Source organism: Pseudorca crassidens, chromosome 9 (assembly GCF_039906515.1).
Source record: "Pseudorca crassidens isolate mPseCra1 chromosome 9, mPseCra1.hap1, whole genome shotgun sequence".
In the NCBI taxonomy this organism is placed as follows: Eukaryota; Metazoa; Chordata; class Mammalia; order Artiodactyla; family Delphinidae; genus Pseudorca; species Pseudorca crassidens.
This window is the reverse complement of record NC_090304.1, coordinates 25867463-25883129: the sequence shown is the minus strand read 5'-3', so window position 1 is coordinate 25883129 and position 15667 is coordinate 25867463. Positions and strand designations below refer to the sequence as shown.

The window sequence follows — 15667 nt, the reverse complement described above, 5'->3', positions numbered from 1 at the left end:
CCAAAAACCCCAAAGTTAGCAGAAGGAAAGAAATCATAAAGATCAGATCAGAAATAAATGAAAAAGAAATGAAGGAAATGATAGCAAAGATCAATATAACTAAAAGCTGGTTCTTTGAGAAGATAAACAAAATTGATAAACCAGTAGCCAGACTCAGCAAGAAAAAGAGGGAGAAGACTCAAATCAATAGAATTAGAAACGAAAAAGGGGAAGTAACAACCGACACTGCAAAAATACAAAGGATCATGAGAGATTACTACAAGCAACTATATGCCAGTAAAATGGACAATCTGGAAGAAATGGACAAATTCTTAGAAAAGCACAACCTCCCGAGACTGAACCAGGAAGAAATAGAAAATATAAACAGACCAATCACAAGCACTGAAATTGAGACTGTAATTAAAAATCTTCCAACAAACAAAAGCTCAGGAATAGATGACTTCACAAGTGAATTCTATCAAACATTTAGAGAAGAGCTAACACCTATCCTTCTCAAACTCTTCCAAAATACAGCAGAGGGAGGAACACTCCCAAACTCATTCTATGAGGCCACCATCACCTTGATACCAAACCCAGAAAAAGATGTCACAAAAAAAAGAAAACTACAGGCCAATATCACTGATGAACATAGACGCAAAAATCCTCAACAAAATACTAGCAAACAGAATCCCAAAGCACATTAAAAGGATCATGACAACAGCTCTAACAACTAGCTCTCCCTGGTACCAGTTGCCTCTAGCACACTACTGAATCTCCCAAACCTCAGTTGCTCCTCAAACTCTCCAAAGTAATTCTCCAATCTTCTGCCAAACAGAAGACAGGGAGTGCCTATTTGTGCAGGGTAGGGGAAAGAATCTGGATATGCAACAGCTTCCTATATAGACCTTCTAGTTTTTGGCTTCAGTTGTGCACCTTACTTCTAGAGGCACATGATGCTTGCAATTCCCGATTATTTCTGTATCTTCAACTTGGGTTTCTACTTTCTCTCATTTGCTAAGTAAATTACTAATTTTCCATATGGTTCCCACTTTTAAAACTTAATTTTTATCGTTTCTTCTCCCTATTTCCTCATCCTTGTGGATTTATTAATGTCATTTATTGCAGTTTCAGAAGGAAATAGAAGGGAATGTATAGGTTCAATCTGATATATTTAACCAGAAGCCCTGACCTAGCAATATTTGAACTTGCAAAGAGTCTGAATTTACTCATTGTTAATCATTCATTAATTTAATAAGATTTAATGAGCTCCTACTATGTGGCAGATACTCTTTTGGGCTCTTATTAGTGAAAATGTTACTCTTTTTATGGAATTTACAGTCTACCAGGAAGTTATTTGCTATTATTTGCATCTGGATTAATAAGTCTGAAAACCCTCTTTGAAAAAATGTATATTGTGGAAAATCAAAATAAACCACCTGTTAAGGCTTTAATATACCAAAAACTAAGTAAATTATTCTGGTTAATACTATGTTAACACTATGACTATAGGAGCAAACTAACTAAATAAATTATTCTTCCTAACACTATGATAATAGCAGCATAACTATACTTTTATCTGGACTAAACTATGATTAAATCATAGTAGAAAATATTCTCTATCATGAGAATTTAGGTCTCTATGCTCCAAATTGTACTTAAAAAAAAGTAAGACAGATGATAGCATGATTGCAGAGCACTGAAAAACAGTAGGCCATTATGAAGAGTAATGATCCCTTTTAGTACAGGTGGAATTAGAATGCTCCTCGGGAAAACACTTGAGATATCTATGCAGCATAATCCTCAGCAACAGTTAAACATTAATATTTTGTTATACTATATATCAGTGGTTCTCCAACACCAGTCTGTAAACAAGTACTGATCCATGACAAAAATCTCACTAGTCCATGGCAAAAAATGTCAATATAAAATCAAGTGTGTTCTCTTGTAAAGGACTGTCCTTTATCTGATATTACATCCTTAATATACTTTTGGTGTTAAAAAGTTATCTTTTATAAAATGAAAGTGATGATAGATGGTATTGTTTATTTTTTAATGCCCTTATCTGTTAAAAAGAGGACAATTCTAACCTGTTCTTGCCAATACTTCGTTTGAAATTTTACTATATGAAATCTAGTTTCTCCATGTACTGTCAAGGCTCAGGCAATAATGGGGCTGGTAAAAGAGAGAGGCATTTGGATTATCTAAAATACTGGCAGTTATAGTTAAAAGATCCTGGAACCACAGTTACCTTCATCACTAACTCAAAGAAACACATGACTACATATATTTATGACTACTGTAGGCCCTGTAGAATTCAACAATACATAAACATTGGATTTAGAGCCGATGAAGGGCAATTTGAAAGTTGCAGTCTTTGTATAACTGATGTAACAAGAATGGCAGTTCTCACAGATCTAGGAAAAAATATCTTAACAATGTAATGTTGTGGAAATAGTGCTGAAGTAGAATCAAGACAAAGATTTAATTCTGGTTTTGCCACTAATTATAGGGCCTTGAAGTACACTGCTTACATTTAGTGGATCTCTATTTCATCACAAAATGAAATGGTTGGACTGGCTAATCTCTAACATTTTGATCATCCTAAAAATCTACGCATCAACTCCTTTAAATGGATTGAAAGTTATCAGACAATCCTGATAACTGTTACTCATCAACAATTTGGATAAATTATATCATGTTTCTTGAGAGAAGGTTCAACACCTTAGAGAAACAGTCCCAGTTATGCATCTATAGGGTGGGTAGAAGAGGTGAGGGGGGGGAGATACTTGCTGATAACTGGACTTTAAGAGAAATTTTTTTAAACTAATCTTTTATTGGAGTAGATGAAAGCGTTAAAAGAAGGGAGAGATTTGGCTCTAGTATACGTTTTCCCTCTCCCTAGTACTGGGGGCAGGCAAAAGAAAAGAGGAAGGCAAACCTCTCTTTACATGACTAGTCATAGAACATCAATGGTAAGAAGATAAGTGTTTCATTGTTCAGGTTAAGTTTGGTTTCATTCAATGATGATGGACTCAGCATAATTTCTGGGGCCAGGTGCCAGAAATTAAAGACACTTAGATACAAAACTTTTTCTTTTCTTTGTGGTTCCTCCCTCCTTCTCTCTTTCTCTCTCTCCCCCTCTCTTTTTTCCTTCCTTTCCACCTACCATGGTGTTTTTTATTTTCTACTTAATACTATGGTCCCCTGGGATATTCACAGGCCAAAGGCAGACCCTCACAGATGCCTAAGGGCCTCACCACACGACTCAGCACTGGGTTCTACCTCCTGCAAGCTGCTAGACCTATGTATTATGTCCTGGCTGAAGTTGGTGAAGTCAGTCTCTCCATCCCATGGTTCCTCTGCCTCAACCTATGGTAGGTGGGTAACCTCTAAAGGACTGCAACTGCCAGGCAGGGATGCAACTCAGTACCTGGACTGGTGACTCACTCCCTGCCAAGGCACCTACCTAATGTGCCAGGGCACTGCCAACCTGGGACAGAGGATGCTTCAGGGCACATGTACTCAGCTCAGACCCTCCCTGCTACATCTAGGCCTCCACCTGTGTTAAAGGGCAACAAGAGAACACAAGCCTCTACCCACCAACGTGACCCAGTCGACTCACAGCAGTGGCAAGACAGGAGCAGGGAGGCTAAGGCTGTGCCGGGCTGAGGGCACCAAAGGGTAGAAGAGCCAGAAGCCAAGAATGGTTCCTTGTAGGCAGTAGGGGGCAGGAGAACGCTGGAGCTGAGGCTTCAAGCCCCAGTGCATGCTCCATTTTCTCATCAGACTTAATTTACAAAACATATATTCAAATATAAAAATTAAAAAAGGGGCTTCCCTGGTGGCGTAGTGGTTAAGAATCTGCCTGCTGATGCAGGGGACATGGGTTTGAGCCTGGGTCCAGGAAGATCCCACATGCTGTGGAGCAACTAAGCCTGTGGGCCACAACTACTGAGCCTGCGCTCTAGAGCCCACGAGCCACAACTACTGTAGCCCATGCCTAGAGCCCGTGCTCTGCAACAAGAGAAGCCACCACAATGAGAAGCCGGTGCACCGCAATGAAGAGTAGCCCCTGCTCGCCGCAACTAGAGAAAGCCTACGCATAGCAACGAAGACCCAACGCAGCCAAAAATAAATTAAATAAATAAATAAAATTTTTTAAAAATGTTAAGACGGGGCTTCCCTGGTGGCGCAGTGGTTGAGAATCTGCCTGCCAATGCTGGGGACATGGGTTCGAGCCCTAGTCTGGGAAGATCCCACATGCCACGGAGCAACTAGGCCTGTGAGCCACAACTAGTGAGCCTGCGCGTCTGGAGCTTGTGCTCCGCAACAAGAGAGGCCGCGACAGTGACAGGCCCGCGCACCGCGATGAAGAGTGGCCCCTGCTCGCCGCAACTAGAGAAAGCCCTCGCACAGAAATGAAGACCCAACACAGCCAAAAATAAATTAATTAATTTTAAAAAAATGTTAAGATAGTGACCACAGAATATTAAACCTGAACTCAAGGCTCCTCTGGGCTTTATGCAACTGTACTGGTTACATTCCCATGAAGCTGGCCCAGGCCTCTGCTGAGAGTGGTCTTTTTGTGGAAGGTGAATGTACTTTTCCTGGGAAATGCTCAGCTCCACCCTTCATTACCAAGAATCCCTTCAGAGGCGCACAAATATTTTCCACTGGCCACCCCAGTGGAACATGTCCCCAACGCCTTCTCTTGAGTTGAACATCCCATCACTTGGCAGTTCCTGCTCTTCCACTAACCTCCACATGCCTTCACATAGAGCCAAGGAACCACCATATTCTCAATTCTGCATGCTTCCAGGGCCATACAGCATTAGAACAAGCATAATAACACTTCAAGCTCCACTAGAACAGATTACTCCAAAAACTTTCCTCCTTGAAATTTCTAGACTAGCACTGGGCATCAGTCTACATGTTCTTGGTGTACACTTCAAAACTTCAAGAAACATATGCCAAGTTCTCCCACGTGAACTTATCACATTTTACTGGCAACACCACAGTGGACCTTCAGGTTTCGACAACATCTCAAACATCCATCTGAAAAACAAGATGGCAGTTTCCCCTTTTCATACCCCAATTTTTACACGATTTTCCTGTAGACTCTCTCACTTAGATTCATGAGGGGAAATGCATCTCTCTCTATTAGGGATGTAAGAGAAAAATCTCTCTTAATGAACCTGCACTCCCAAAACATCAGTGGCCATAACTTCTCCTCCACAATCATTTTCGTATATATACTGGGAAGAGGATGATGGGGTGATTGCTATGGTAATAGGGCCAGTTCTATCATGTTCCTGTGAAGAGGGAGCTTCCACCCCCCCGCCCCGCTCCATTTCTGTGAGGTCACAGATTCCTCTCCTAGAATGTGGTGACACTTGTCACCTTTTATTTTCAGTTTTGGATCTTGGCCACAATTCTAAGACACAGAAAAAAAAAATACAAACCCATTCAATCTGCTACAAATCAGTTACTTGATAAAACTGAACATTTAACTAGCAACTTAAATGTTAAAATAAAACATGCTCATAAATTTTACCTCAAAAAGCAAACAAAAGATCTGTCAAGTACTGAACTTTATTTAATGATGCTCATGATGTAATATGTTAAGGGTGAAGTGTACAGATGACTGCAATTTACTTTGAAATGCATATTATAAAAAAGGGGTGGAGAAACATATGATAAAGCAAATAGGTAAAATATTAATTGTACAATCTAGGCGGTAGGTGTATGATTGTTTATGATACAATTCTCTCAACTTTCCTGTATGTTCAAAAATTTTCATTAAAAATGCTGGGGAAAAATAAATAAAATAAAATAAATGCTCATTATTTTGGACATTGATAAAAGCTGATGAAGGAGACCAATATTTTACCCTTAAAATTCAAAATGATCTCAGATAAAGTTGGACAGACAAATGCAACTAAACAGGTAAAACTCATTAGATGAAAATATACTTATATATATATATATATATATATATATATATATATATATATAATCAGGATATGTATATATATCCTGATTATTTTCTTTTAGCACCTTCAATTCTTCTTCCATTTTAGTATTAGCTTGAGTCTGTTGCTGAAGTAACTGCTGCAATTGTTGGAAAGAAATGATGATGCCCTATAAAAAAGTATAAATATGACATATTAATTGATAAAGTTTTAAGGCAGTAGGTATGTTTTTAAACTCATTCTTAAAAATATATTTTCTAGTTTCTTAACTTATTATCTTTACAGTTTAATTTCAATGCCATAATAAACAATATACTGAAATTAACTAATGGCATATTTTATTAATTTAATATTTAACATAATTTGTATTACATGATTTCTTACAAAGTATTATTTCTAAGAGTTCCTCAAATAATTAACAAAGTTTTTGAAATGGACCACAAATTCTGTGACACTACTGAAAAATGTAAAGAATTCAAAACTAAAACGTTTGTTGGTTTTCTCCCCAAATGGTAAATATTATCACTACTAAGATATATCACTGCTGGTGGGCTAGGATGGCATGGCATGCATTCAGAATCAAACAGAGGAAAAGCAGAAGAGAAAAAAAAGAAACAAGAGAAATTTTCTTTCACATATGTTTTTTTAGAATAGAATAAGTATAAATATCAAATAAATGCAAATGAGAGTAAAATGTCCTGTAAATGCATGCTCTAAGCATACATACATTTCAATAATTATCTGCCAGTGGTCCAAACTAAGGAAAAAAACTAATTTATTTTTATTCTTTTTATTTTATTTATAAAATATTTTAATGTAATCTTTTTTCCAGCTTTATTGAGATATAATTGCCATATAACATGTAAGCTTATGGTGTACAACGTGATGATCTGATACACATATTTATTGTGATATGATTAACACAATAAGGTTAAGATCTCTATCACCACACATAATCACCAAGTTTTTTGTATGTGGTGAGAACATTTAAGACTCTCTGTATAAAATAAATAAGCTACAAGGATATATTGTACAGCACAGGGAATATAGTCAATATTTTATAACTTTAAATGGAGTATAATCTATAACAATTTTGAATCACTATGTTGTACACTTGAAACTAATATAAAATTGTAAATCGACTACCCCTCAACTAACTAAATATTTTTAAAATAATATGTCTTCGGAGTCTCATAAAAAAAAATCTACTCTCGTAGCAACTCTCAAATATATGATACAGTATTGTTAACTAAAGTCATCATGCTATACATTCCATCCCCAGAACTAACTCATCTTGCAACTGGAAGTTTGTATCTTTTGATGAACATCTCTCCATTTCTCCTCTGATTTATTTTTTAATGGGAGTATAGGTGAGACCTGGTTAAAAGAGGTACACATGTATCCATTCAATACACACCAACTGGGTGCTTACTATGTGCTAGGAATTGACCTAGGCATGATTCCATTTGTTACTTAACTTAGTTTATTTCCCACATTGTATTTGGTTTTTAAAATATTTACTGGCTTCCAAATTATCTTATGATTGCTTGCCTGTTTTTCTTCTTGAATATGGGTAATCTCTTCATTAATCTTCTTATTTAATTCCAATTCCTAAAAAATGTGAATAATTTTAAAGTTATGATACAAAATTCAGCAAATTGTACATTCAATTCAGTGCTTAACAAATTTGGGAGTGTGATGACCTATTATTACTCCAGAGAACCAATGTTTGATTACTGTTGAAGCAGTGACTCTAGTGAACTGAAGATGGTGTTAGATACCCAGTACAGGCTGGTGCAAACTTATAAACATTAATGTTAGAAACTACAGAATTTCTCATCTCCAAAAGCTTTCCTGAGGATACCATTATACCAGAAGATTACCTGATACCATATTAAAGTGAAAATAAAGTGGTTATAGCTAAATTTTATTATCTTAAAGTTTTGTTGATAATGCCAAAAATTATCTAGCAGTTTTTAAAAAATTTGTAAAATCTTTTTTACTATGTATATTAACTCTACAAAGAAGGAACGTTTTTGTATTATAATCCTCTTATTGTTTATATATCTCATAAATTTTACAAAAATGTTCATTTTATAAACATGAATATATTTAATTAAATACCATTTTGAGTCTTTCTTGAAGTTCTTGAAATTTTTGTTCTTTAATTGTTAAATTGATGTTTTCTTCTCCCATCTTATGTTGTTGACATGTGACCTTGGTCTTTATCAAGTCTGAGGTTACTTTTTTAAGTTCCTTAACATAAGAAACATCAAACAGAGAATTCAGTACACATGTTTCATCAAAGCAAGGCACTTTTCTGACAGTTTTAAAGTTCATTTTAAACCTATCACTATAATTTACTATATTTCATATATTAAGATACTACTACTTGCCCATCAAGGTCCTTTTTCCCTAGTTTCCTTGCAAGATAATTAGCCAATGCTATTTGTAGTTATGGAATAGGCAAACGCAATGACACAAAGATAGAATGCATGATCTTTGTTCTTAAAAAGAATACACTAACTAAATGAACTAACCAACCAGAAGCAGGCTGTTTTCACTGATGACTTATTCAACAAAAATCCTTTAAGATAAAAACATGATATAAAAGATTATCAATTCCCAAGTTATTAGCATCTAATAAGAAAAATTTATGTAAGAAATAATTACAACGTGATGAGTGCTATAATACAGGAAGGAATGTATAGAAGTATGAAGAATGAAACAGTTTGGTTGAGGGCATCAAGGAGGCATTACACAGGAAAGTGGTATTTGAACTGAGTCTCTGAAGATAAATTTTTGAAGAGGACAAAAAAATGAGTAGATATTCCAGGCAAAAAGATTCAGAAAGTACAGAAACATGAAAGAGCATATTTTTCAGGGAAACAGAACTAATATGATATGGTTGGAGCTAATATGTTATGGGTAAGGGGGAGGAGTAGAGTACTGGTAGTTGTGACTAGAAATTCGGCAAAATTCAAATATTGAAAGATTTGTAGGCCAAGCTAAAGAGTTTTAATTTTATCCTATAGACAATGAGGAATTAACCACTGAAGGATTTTGAATAAGAGAATGACATAACAAGATTTGCATTTTAGAAAAATAACTCTGGCATCATTGTAGAGGACAGACTTGAAGGGGATACAAAAGAAGTCTTCACTGTGAAGTTATATATCCACTGAGTTTAACAGATACATCCAAACACATTTAAATCCTGAAACACCAACTTCTGAATGGTGTGTACTTTATTGTACTGCTGTTCTGTGTATATTAAATACTCAAGGATCTGATTTTCACATTCTTGATTAAACAGCACCTGAACCCCCTTTGAATTTTGAAGGCCCACTAGAGAAGCCGGAAATGCCAAATACTACTTTTATAAGCATGACACCAGGCTCTGATAATCAGAAGCACTTGTCTTGGATATTGGATCAGGAACTAGTAACATAAGAACAAGAACTGTTGTAAATCTTTCTGTTGGTAGATAGCAGGGGCTGTGCTAGTTACTTCAACCTTCCATGGATAACAGTGATACTGCTGTAGCAGTAGCAGTATCTACTATGGTCAACAGTGATGGTACAAGCTGCAGTGTACAACAACTTAGTAGTGGAAGTTGGTTATATACCTTCTCTTGTTTCTGACAATTTTCCAAGTCTGAGATGACCAACATCCAAATTCCTTTGCTAAAAAAAATCATCTTACAATTAAGAATCTTGATTAATATACTTCAATTTTTAAAAGGTTGTATTTAAGTACCGAAGTTGGTTAATTAGTGTGGTGAGATTACAGGAAATTTTTATTTTCTTCATTTTGCTGTTAGGTGTTTTCTCTTTTTTTCTACAATAAACACATATTTCTCATGTATCAGTTTTTAAATAGTATGTAAAGCTATGGAAACAGGTGCAGTCATTTAGTTACTAGTTAGAGGAAAGATGATGACAAATGACTGAGTCTTAAAGAACTCCAAGATTCATGGATTAAAGAAGCTGTTAATACAGAAGGCTGAGAAATACAGTCAACTGAGGCAGGAAGAAAACCAAGAGAATGTGGTATCAAGGAAGCTGAAAAAGGAACAGCAGAAAACAGGGCTGTCAATACCTCCACAGTTCTACATGTTATAACCTCAGCCACCTAGAGGGAAACTTGCCTGATTGATTACCTTTTACCCCCTAGTCCAAAATCCAGGAGAATGGATTCATTGGTCTTAGTTCACATATTCCCTTTAGATATGTGCACTACATAAAATGACTGCTAAAGTAACCGCGTGGGTTAAGAGATACGGCTTTATTTTCAGAAAAGCAGGCAGACAAAATAATGTACAAAGAGAACAATCAGCATGTGCTGAATAATGAAAGAAGTTTTAATGAAGGAGGTAGGCCTTGAAGAATGAGTAGTATACTGGATATCCTTCATTTGTCGCTCCTGATTCACCCTCTACTTTCTCTGTGGCCTGTGTGGCATCTGTGGATACAGCAAACAAGCTCCCTTCTCTCCGGCTTGTGGGGTTCAATCTCTGGGAGGCATCAGTAAATCAGTATGCTGGGAAGATAGAGAGATGGAGGTGTTTCCCCAGCTCCCTCCCTACATGACAACAAACTGGCAATAGCTCTGTACCTTTACCAAAGGTCACAGCTTCTGAACTGTAGCTTTCTTCTACAGCTTTACCTATAGCTCCCTCCAGGTTCCAATATCTGCTTCCTTCCCTTGCCACCATCAGGTCTAGCTTCTATCCCTTGCTGGTTTCCCTTAACTCTGCCTACAACTCTGTAAATAGCTCTTTCATCAAACTTTTCTCAATTTCCCATACCAATGTACCATCTGTTTCCTGCCTCAATCCTGTTTAATACAAGTAAGCTGAGAGAAGGCATTTCAAGTTGGGGCAGGGAATATGGAGGAGAGAAAAGGTAAAAAGATAGGGAAAATTAAGAATTATGATAATGGCAACAAAGATTTTGGATTAAACAGAATGGAAGATGCTTATTAGGAAGTAGTAGGAAACAATGTTGAAGATGTAAAATGGGACCAGACCATGGAAGTTCTGGAAAGCCAATTTTAAAAGTTTGGGACTAAATCAACATGTTGTACACCTTAAGCTTAAACAGTGTTATATGTCAATTATATCTCAATAAAGCTGGAAAAAAAAGTTTTGGACTTGATTTGGTAGACAAAGGAGAACTATTCAATTTATCATTTCTTCTACATATGCTAAGTATCTAGCATGTGTCAGGCACGTAGAAGCAAGAATATTAAACTAGTAACTTAGTAAAGTTAGTCTAGCAAAAAGAGTGAATCAAAACTGGAGAACAGGGCTTCCCTGGTGGCGCAGTGGTTGAGAGTCCGCCTGCCAATGCAGGGAACACGGGTTCGTGCCCCGGTCCGGGAGGATCCCACATGCCGCGGAGCGGCTGGGCCCGTGAGCCATGGCCGCTGAGCCTGCGCGTCCGGAGCCTGTGCTCCGCAACGGGAGAGGCCACAACAGTGAGAGGACCGCATACCACCCCCCGCCCAAAAAAAAAAAAAAAAAAAACCCACAACTGGAGAATAGAACACTGGCTACGAGGCTATTTTATTAATCCAGGCATGAGATGATGAATGTCTATACCACTGAGAAATGGATAATGAAAAATATGAGACATTCTAAAGGAAGATATAATTGAATAGACAAAGGAAATGAAGGAAAAAAGATGATTTCAAAGCGTTTAGATGAAGCTAGAAGAAATAAGAGACCATGAAATGTTAAACAGAAATGCATGAAAATGGAAAGGAAACGAAAAATCTACTTTACTGATGAAATAGATGAAAAATCTATTAAAGACAAGAAATAAGAGAGGGACAATATTCTGAGATTCACTCTTAAGAAAGTCAAAAAGCACAAATCACAAAGCCTAAGCCATAGGCTGTTACTGTTCTAAAAAAAATCATTCATTTATTATTTTTCAAATTATAAAAGGTTACATATGATGAATTCCCTCAAATGAAGTTTCAAGGTATCAGTGATGGTTCACCTTCATAGGCAGCAAGATGGTTTCCTTTGAAAGGAGAGTTGCATGATTTTTTTTTTTTTTTTTTTTGGCAGCAGGAGGAGGAAGCACGGGGAGAATAAAGAATCAATCCAATGGGTGACCCTGAAGTTACAGTAAGTCATAAAAGGCGATGACCTGCAGGCAGTTGAAAATACAGAACTGGAGATTAAAAGAAATGCGAGGCTAGAAATATAGATATGAAGTCATCTATATGAAGTGAATGATGGAATTAAGGAGGATGAGCTAATTGAAAAAAAGAATATGAAGAAAAGAAAGAGACATTATGATACAGCTTTGGAGGAATCGGAAAAAAAAAGATAATCTGGGAACCGGAGGAATTTATTTGTACCCAAAGACCCTTAAAAAGTGAACTATCATACAGATGTTCAAAATTAATACATTTTATATTTTAAACATCATTTTGTACAAAATACAATATTCTGTAATGAAAAGCATGAATTGTCAGTATAAGTTAGGATGCTTTGGTTATAACTATCAGAAAACCATAATTAAACCATTAAATAATAATGAAATATATTCTGCAGCAAGAGGTAATTTAGGTATTCCACAGCAACTGTCTCTTCCTGGAACTCTTACTAAAGAGTAAGAGAATTTTTCTTTGAACCACCTCCTGCTAGCCAGAATTAGATCACATGCTCATTCCTGAACCAAATACTGGCATAAGGAATGGAGATGATATTAATTGGCTTAGAGACCGACTGATCATATGAGGTGCACTAGATGTTGAGGAATTATCACAATAACCACTACATGAACAATTTCAACTAACATTATAAAGTTTATAGGTTGTTTAGAATATTACTGACTACAAACAGTACACAGTACAAAGTGAGGATAAATGGAGACTTTTTTACAAGATGCTTGACTCTGAATAATTCAACTAACTGTTGGATCCAGTTAACGGTTTTTAAATTGTGCTCTGAGAAGTCCTAGCGGTTCCATGGAGCCCCTCCACAGCTGCTGATAGAGAAGAAAGAGCCAACTTGCATGGCTCCAGTGTTCCTAAAACTCTCCCTTCAAGCACAAGTAGCTCTACTTTGTTTTAATACTGAGTTTCCACAACTTTAACAGAAGGTTCTACAACTCAAAGAAAGATAAAAACCAGTAGATCAGATGATCCTTATGATTCCATGAAATTTAGAGAAGATCTGAAGAAGACCAATAGTTGGGAGAGAACTAGTCATTGTAAAAACAGAATATAATTCAAGCATGAAGGGGGAAAAAGCAATTAATGAGTTGGAAGAAATTTCAGACTTTCCTATCTGATAAAAAATTTATCAGATGAGGCAATATTTTAGTTGTCTTGAAAGCCTATGCATATAACCCACCTATAGTTATGGTGCAGAAAAACTGCACCATCAAAATGTGCCTTAATTTTAACCTAATTTCACTTGCAAGTAACAATAATCCCATAAATTTCTATGCATGTTAAACTTTCTGAAGTGCTTTTCCACATATTATTTTATATTTGTTACACATATATAAAACAGGAAAGGCAGATATCATTAAATCCATATTGCAAATGAGAATATAAAGAGAAAAGCAACACTAGTGTGATCTAAGTCATGTACCTCCTTTGGATGACTATAGTTGAAAGGTTTAGTTTTAGAGAAAAAAGGTAAAGTATGAGTTAAAATAAACAGAATAAATGAGAAATATTATGCAGGGAATTATGTGTAGGCAGAAATAGGCCAATGGACTGGGTGAAGTAATGGAGACTAAAAGACTAGAGGTCAATCTAAGACCAGAGTGGGGTGTGTAAATGGTACAGGTGATAGAAAAGGATGCTCTGGTTGGAGAAGGAGAAGGGCTGAATGACAGAGCCCAAAGGAAGTGGTATTTAATGATGAGTTTCAAGGTAATGGAAATACTAGTCTAGATACGCAGAGTCAAGGTCTATGGGGACCTAGCAGTTTAGGAGGATGAATATTAGCAACTTCCCCTTTTAATAAACATATGCTTTCTAATGGTGAACGAAGCAAAGAAGAAACTTACACGGATGAATTGCTTATACTGTTACCGTTACCAGTAGAATGGTTAAGATCACAGGTTCTGGAGCCAAATTTGTTTGGGTTCCAAACCTCACTCTATTTTCCTTGTTGTGTAACTTTAGGTAACTTACTTAAATGCATTCTGCCTCAAGCTCCTCATCTGTAAAATGGAGATATAATTTTTTAAAAAACTAACAAAGTGCCTGGCATGTAATAATCTATGCAACAAGTATTTGTTGAGCATCTACTATGTTCTAGGCACTGTTACCTGTTATTACTACTAAGATGAATTCAAGGGATTCTATGATTATTTTCTCTACTTTTAGAATAAAGTGGTCTGAAGTCCTAATGGTGTTATGAATAAGTATTCTTTATTTAAAGAATTAAGATTCATTATTCATTATTTCATAACTGATTACAATAAGAGTTTTTTTGTAGACTATGAACATCTCAAGGAAAAGAACCACATTTCATACTTATCCCATAGAACGTAATACAGTCAGGGATCTAAGAAGAACTAAAAATTTTAATGAACATAAGAAGAAAAGAGTGATGTACATGATATTTAAAAAATGTGACACCTTTGCCTAAAATAAGGTTTGATGAAATCAAAGTTGATTTATTCAGGATAAAGCAAATGGCAATAAAAATACTTGGTGACAGCAGTCAATGTCAGCCAAATAAGACTATTGTTAATGACACGATAGTTCAGTCAATTTGTAAAATTGTATAGAAAGTGGTAGACGTAGTATAGTGCTCAGTATATTGTATAGCATATAGGAAAGTACAGTGCTGGGGGTTTAATCACTGATTGAACGAGATGGCTTCCTCTGATCAAGGTAACAACCACAACCGTGTAGACCACCATGTTATAAATAGATGTTTCTCGTTTAAATGTGAACAGACCACTAAAATTTTCTTACCGATAATAAAAAATAAAGCTTAGTAGGTGGTGAGTCACTAACATCATGCTAACTTTAAAAGAACAGCAAAAAATAAATAAATAAATAAAAGAACAGCATATTTTGGAGCTAGAACCTTGACTGTCTTAATCAACAACCCTAAACTTGTGAGATTAAAATGGGTTAATTCTGCATTACAAATTCAGATCCAAGAATATTCTACAAAACAACAATTACAGACATAAGACAATATAATAAAACATTCTAGTTCATAAGCCATATGGTCATTGACTCAACAAACTTCCTGAATAAAAGAATTTATTGATCTTATTATATCTACCCTGGATAAACATTCAAAAACAGGATGATAGTTAAATTGACTATGCATACTGAAGGATACAAAACTAAAGACAGTCATTTCAGCAATTAATTTAAGTTTTTAAAAATTTAAAAGAGATTAGCTCAAAGGAAAAATATCTGTTAGAGTACCTCAAAGTTTTAATCTCAACTCAGATTTTCAGGATGTTTGACTAATACTTATGTTGTTACTTGTTATTTAGTCAAACACCACCTGAGTAATAAAAAATCTTTTATGCTGAACTGATTTTTTTAAAAGACACCAATGATATTAGGTTTAAAATAATGTACATCTTTCTTTGCTTTGCACATGGTGTTCTAAAACCTTGCTTTCAAGCTGCTTTTTTGTGCACTAAAATGGTAATTTTTAAAAGAAAACTTCCAACAATTTTTCTGAATTTAAAATTTTTTTATATTGG

At 35.8% G+C, this 15667-nt stretch overlaps 1 protein-coding gene across 1 annotated transcript in view; it reads right to left on the bottom strand.

Annotated features, from left to right (window-relative positions):
- The window catches only part of CCDC73 (coiled-coil domain containing 73), a 99793-nt gene that overhangs the window by 28889 nt on the left and 55237 nt on the right, over nt 1–15667 (bottom strand). The window contains exons 9-11 of the mRNA XM_067749507.1: nt 8076–8207; nt 7503–7562; nt 6019–6120 (exon numbers count right to left, since the gene is read on the bottom strand). Coding sequence (XP_067605608.1) covers nt 6019–6120; nt 7503–7562; nt 8076–8207 — 294 coding nt within the window. The remainder of the gene's footprint in view (nt 1–6018; nt 6121–7502; nt 7563–8075; nt 8208–15667) is intronic.